The following is a 5,821-nucleotide window of genomic DNA, read 5'->3' as shown; positions in this document are numbered from 1 at the left end:
TTTAGATCTATATTTATATTCATCTTAGAATATGAATAAAAAATCGATTTGGTAGCTGGGACGACGCTAGGAACAATAGTACCTAACGATGACTGTCCATCTCAAATCGTGGGTGGTGTTGGATAAAGGACGAACTTGTGCTAAAATGTATTTTGATAATTCATGATGAAAATTTGCCTAAAATATAAATTTTTCTTTTTGGATAGACAAAATTGAGTTGAAAAATAAACGTTTAAAGACCAAAATGTACTTTTGTAGTTTATGGATGAAATTGAGCCCAAAATACAAAATTTGAGGATTGAAATGATCATCTTCATAGTTCTAGGATGAAATTGAGCTTAAAAGTATAATTCGAGGACTAAAACGGTCGTTTTGGAAGTTCAGGGACGAAACTGAGCCTCGAGTAATAGTTCAGGGACCAAAACGGTTGTTCTGCCCTAGTAATTTAGCTCTAAACTTATTAAAAATTTACATGCAAATTTACTTTTTTTAATCAAGCCCTGAATACCATCCCAATATTTTAGTATTTTTTGGCTGAAATAAAAAAATACACAAGTCTGCTTGTTTTTTAGAAGAACAAGTCATTTTTTTTTTAGCAACAGAAGAACAAGTCTGCTGGGTCAGACCCAAACAGCATGCTCCAGTTCAGTCCAGTCCAAACCTGAGGTAACTGAGAGAAGGTTGGGCTGGCCGTTTGGGTGGACGGTACAGACCAGGAGTTCGGACCTGCTTGGACTTTCCACGGCCCACAAAAAAAAAATAACGGAGCCCGGATGGTCTTGTCGTGAAATGGGATGGACACACCTATAAGACTATAGTCCACAACCCACGTGCGTCATGCCATGCGCGCTATCTGAGGCCCAAGCCCACATCCCCCATGGAAGGCGCCGGCCGCCGCTCCGCTGCGGCGGGCTGGAGGCCGCTCGCGCCCGTGCGCGCGGCCACTACCGTGGCGGAGCCGCGGAGGTGCAAGCCGGCGGTGAGGAGGAAGGCTTCTCAGAGGATCTGATGTTCTTCGTGGCAACCTACCTTTCAGAGTTGACAACGCCCAGCTCGCCGGATTCTTCGTTCAGGCCCGCTCGGCGGCTCCGTCCAGATGGTCGAGGTGAGGTGTGTGTACGCCTCTACCTCCATAGTTCGGGGTACTATTGCTTCGTGTCTTCACTGCAATTGCAGGGGCAAGTTAGTCTTTATCTGTGCGAATTGCTATTCATGATTCGGTTGAGGCATTGAGTCTGTGTGGTTCCAGTTTGTTATTATGCACACAAGGCGTTTGTTGAATTACTATAACCCAGGTGGAATTGTGCTATAGTACACTTGATTTCTTGATTCATTATTATAAGTCAGGTAGCAACAACTCTGGACTAAATTGTAAGCTTAACTCCTGCCGAAGGTTGGTGGCAAGGCTCCCTGTGGTTGAGCCGGGCGGCCAGGGTTCTAACCCTTGTCCCTGCACCTTATTCAGGTCAGTTTTCATCCCCCGGTGACTTTCAAAAAAAAAAAAAAAAAACTCCTGCCGAAGGTTACATCTACGTCCCTGTTACTGAACAGGTCCACTATACTAAGCTAATTTATATTACATTAATGCAGTTGATCTCTATTGGTCCTTATTTTCATTGAGGTCCATTTTGAAAATTATGCAGCAACTTATGGTTAATGGCGTGATAAATACAAGTTCGGCTCCTAACGCATAATTGGAGTACTCCCTAAAGGTTCCATTAGAAAAATTTAGAAATAGGTAAAACTTGTTTTTTTGTCTTCCTTTATCTTTGTGGATAAATGCACAAGTAAGAACATGCTTAATCATGTCTGCCCCTGTTTCAAAGGCGTCGCCTAGACGTCCGGGCGTACCCAGCTTGCCTTGGGAACAGTGGCGCCTTGTCGCCTAGCACTCGCCTGGACGCCTAGTCGCCTTTGAAACCATGATGTGTGTGGCATCCTCTGATTCACTTCTAGTTAGCACTGCCAATGTCACTCTGGTTCAACCTTATTACATTAAGACATTGAGTAATGTCACCACTTTTCAGATTATATGTGCATTTTATCCAATTCCAAGTTGTGTTGCTGAAACATGAACTTCATACTTATCTTTTGCGCATTCAATTATTTTCCTTCTGACAGTCTCAATAATCCGCCAAGAAAATCTAGCTTCCATCCAGCAAGATCCTTCCAGGTCACTCGCAGGGTCAGTGAGACCCCCTCTCCCAGGATGTGCTGTTTTACATACTAGAAAAATCCTATGGAAATATCTTTAGCCGTAGTTATTTAATTAATTTAAGACAAATCACAGGCATGGCAGTTTGGCTAGAATAGCTACCTTTTGAACTTATCTTTACCCCCAAATTTGATTTAATTTAACCCAAACTTCCATCCCCTTCCTTTTGAACTTCTTTAGCCAATTTTGAGGAACCACAAGTTAATTTTGCTCCTAGCAATTGAATTGTGATATATTTTAGCAAAAGCAGCTCTGCCTATGTTCCTTGCTTAGATGCAAATAATTTATAAATGTCACATTAACTTTCATTCATTTGATCCAGCTCATGACCTGTTAAATGTTTTATGAACCTATTATCAGAAATGGTCTTACTTTTGCATATAGTATGGGGCTTTAGTTGTGGGTGTTTCATTAACTACAAATCAACGTTGATGCACAATGTTTGTAAGATGCTATCTCAGTGTTATCCTCTGATGATCGTGTTTTTGATACAGGATTGCCTAAAGGTGCAAAATTTGATCCATCTCACTGGTTTGTTACTGACTCACTGGCCTTTTCGCAAACAGATATTTCACCGTCTCATGGAATACTTTTGGCTTTGATACTCCACTTTTTGTTTGGCAATCTTCTTAAATTGATTCTATCCATTTCAGGTGTTAGAAAATGGAAGTGTATCAACACTTCTTCCACATAATATTTAAGGTCTATAATATAACACTGGGATAAGAATGTGTTGAAAGCTAAACACTGACATCTTGCTGATGTCCATTGGCACAAGGAAGGTAAGACAATGCCAGTATTAGTTGATGGAAAGTACCTCGGCTGTAAGAAAATAATGGTGCTTTATATGACCACTTCGAAGGGTGGGAAGGCTTAGAAGTCTAGTTTGGTGATGCACAGCTACCACCTCATTCAGCTTACCATCTCTTCTCATCCTGTTCGATTCCCAAGACTGTCCATCATGTACCTTTCTTTTGATTGCGAGCTTTTGTACCATGGACTCTTGGACATGAGCCACCTTGTAAAGTTTATTTGTGCATAGCCCATCGAGTCTGCTTTTGGGAACATCCCCCACCATTGCCTTCTGCAACACTGATTCTCCCATGGACTATGTTCATACTGGCATTTCCTGCCAACAACAGGGGTAAGTACTAAGTAGAGCATTGGTTGTGACTTCTGGCTGCTTGAAAGAATGGTTGTACAGATGCATGTCACAGTTCTCCCAGGACATAAGTGGGAAGTCATAGTAAACTTTGATGATCTTAAGCAACAGTTTTGTTGTCCACTTATTTCATATCTGTTGGGGTTGTTTCTCCTTTTCTAGGTTGATCTTTTCTTTCGTTGGGATCCAGTGGAAACAAACGAGCTGGAAGAAGAGGAGGCTCCTGTTGCTCTTGACTATGCTGCAGTTGCTGATTATGATGCTCCCTCCTCTGATAACTGGGGAGCTGAGTAGTTGACCAATGGGGTGCAGGAGAGGTTCCACCTGTTTCGCTCCCTGCAGCACCTGTTCGTGCTGAATGGGGTTGCTGCTCCATGTGAGCTTTTCTTTCTGTATCTTATAATTCTTATTTATGTTCAACTAGTTATTACTGAATTTATTTGAATGAGTGATGCATTTCTATCCAGAGTTTATTGTTAGAGTATGGCAGGGGTCTATTGGGCCTGGGCTGGATGTATAGCCCATTAGTGTTAGGGTTAATTAGAGATAAGGATCGTTTGCTTAGGAGTCAAGTAAACCTCTCTATATAAGGAGAGGAGATGTATCAATCTAATCACGCAAGAATTAAGAAGGACTCTCACCCCTCGCAACCGTAGCCGTGAACAGTACCCGCGACACTGTAGCACCGCGGGTACTGTAGCGCGTTAGCCGCCGCCGCTCCCCTCGACTCTCTTCTCTCAATCCTAGCAGCCACATAACATTTATGCTATGTTGATTCATTCTAGTTATCATAGTCATAGCAATCAACTGTGTACAAGTTTCCTGTTAAAATAGCACTTTAGCCCTTTCTCTGTGTCCTATACCTGTCTTTTTTTTTTCCTCGAACTGGGCATAACTTACTATATGTTCTGATCATACTTATGGTCAAAGGGTTGGTTGTTTTTTGACTCTTGTTTTTTTATGGTTGACGCCTTTGACGGAGCCCACCTGGATATCATTTCAGGAGGCTCAAAAGGGATTGGTTGTTTTATTGCTGCACTTGAAATTCATAAGCTCTTCAGAGGTTGTAACGAGGAACCTAATAAGCTTTTTGTTCATTCGAAATGCAGCTCCTGCAGGTGCTGATGTGTGGGATCCGGCTGCTCTAGCTGACACTGGTTGGGAAGAAGGCAGTGCCGCACTGCCGCAGCACCCACACCGACTGCCAAGTGCTTTCCGCATGGATCATCACTCATCAACCACAGAAGAGAAGCGAGAAGCTGAGTTGGTTGACCCTATGTCTGTTTTTTTAGATCTTCTTTTAAGTAGCTCTATCTATGTTGCATCATGGTGTACTGTTAAATGCGAGTCAGTTTTTGAGTTCGACATAGCTGGGCACTACCAGTTCAACTCTTTGCTGCCACCTTTCATCAATAGTGTTTCTGCAAGCGCATTTTGATAATATATTCCTTGGAGCATTACGGCATGGGTTGCTTTGTTCTTGAGCTTATTGTCACTGCATAGCGTCGTAGTTTTGGTGGTTAGGGAGAATGTAGCTGGAAGCACTGGCCTGGAGTCCTTCAAAGATTGCTGCAGTTCTCTGTTCCACTGTGTTGTGTTTACCTCTCCGGGGCAGATCTTGTGATGCCCGTCTCCGTCTGTAGCATGATGTCTGCTTGTTCCTTGGACTGACTGTTGGAGAGCTATAGCGGGCCACATGCTGCTGTCTTTGCGAACTACTTTTTTTTTTTTGAAGGAATTGCGAACTACTTTTTCTGACCATTGATTTCGTTGTGGTCGTCGCAATCTTGTCCATTGTTTTGTGTAGTTCCTGCTACTTGCTAGGACACAAGCAATGTAGTGCCTCGCCCTGCCCTACTTTTGGTGTGGACGTGTGCTATTCATGCTCTTGTCTGATCTGGTCTTCAGGATGGCTGCATCTCCGTTTAAATCCTGTAGCTTCTGAATCGGAAATCGTGGTACTAGCGAAATGGCTGTCGATATATACGCCCTTCGCCCGTTGTTGAGTTTTTCTACATAGAACTATGTTGGCTGTTTTAGTTAATATACAATAATGACCTTCAAGATCCACTCGTACAAACATTGACATATAGAAACCTGTCACATTTGCAAGCACCTGAGGGTTTTCTGATCAGAATCATTATATATAGATAGATAGATGTAACTCCTAGTGTTTTCTATAATTAACTTGCTAAATCAATACATTTAACGAGTTAACAAAATAAGTAGCGATCATAATTTATTTTCCTCTCCAATAATTTTCTATACTAGCTTTCTAAACGATTTTGCATTGGAAACCCCAAACTACTTCTAACTAACCAAATTTCTTTTAATAGTTTCTTTGTCTCTTACCACTTTCTCACCCTGTAACCCTTTATTTTCTTAGTTACTCATGCATCCAATTTAGTCCAAGAAAAACATCGGATGAGGAGCGGATATAGAAT

General features: G+C 42.1%; 1 protein-coding gene across 13 annotated transcripts; it reads left to right on the top strand.

Annotated features, from left to right (window-relative positions):
• The first annotated feature begins 820 nt into the window (after nucleotides 1–820).
• On the top strand, nucleotides 821–4,842 carry LOC136539713 (uncharacterized). Of its 13 annotated transcripts, none has more exons than XM_066531690.1 (6): nucleotides 821–1,105; nucleotides 1,394–1,465; nucleotides 2,122–2,185; nucleotides 2,710–2,746; nucleotides 2,869–3,753; nucleotides 4,487–4,842. In XM_066531690.1, exons 1-4 carry the CDS (start codon nucleotides 838–840, stop codon nucleotides 2,717–2,719), a joined length of 414 nt encoding a protein of 137 aa, XP_066387787.1. In that variant the 5' UTR covers nucleotides 821–837; the 3' UTR covers nucleotides 2,720–2,746; nucleotides 2,869–3,753; nucleotides 4,487–4,842. The 13 variants fall into 13 exon arrangements, 5 of the variants coding, with proteins under 5 accessions (XP_066387787.1, XP_066387785.1, XP_066387786.1 ...); XM_066531688.1 differs by having other exon boundaries at nucleotides 1,348–1,465; XM_066531689.1 differs by having other exon boundaries at nucleotides 2,710–3,753.
• Nucleotides 4,843–5,821: the final 979 nt, after the last annotated feature.

Source organism: Miscanthus floridulus, chromosome 2 (assembly GCF_019320115.1).
Source record: "Miscanthus floridulus cultivar M001 chromosome 2, ASM1932011v1, whole genome shotgun sequence".
Taxonomy (NCBI): Eukaryota; Viridiplantae; Streptophyta; class Magnoliopsida; order Poales; family Poaceae; genus Miscanthus; species Miscanthus floridulus.
The sequence above is the reverse complement of the archived record's forward strand: the minus strand, read 5'-3'. Positions and strand labels throughout refer to the sequence as shown.

What these genes read in the sequence shown, in the direction of transcription:
- LOC136539713 (XM_066531686.1), top strand. Translation starts at nt 838, where the DNA reads ATGCCATGCGCGCTATCTGAGGCCCAAGCCCACATCCCCCATGGAAGG. An exon ending in GCTCCGTCCAGATGGTCGAG is followed by an intron (nt 1,106 to 1,347) that starts GTGAGGTGTGTG and finishes ATTATAAGTCAG; the next exon opens with GTAGCAACAACTCTGGACTA. An exon ending in TGTCCCTGCACCTTATTCAG is followed by an intron (nt 1,466 to 2,121) that starts GTCAGTTTTCAT and finishes TCCTTCTGACAG; the next exon opens with TCTCAATAATCCGCCAAGAA.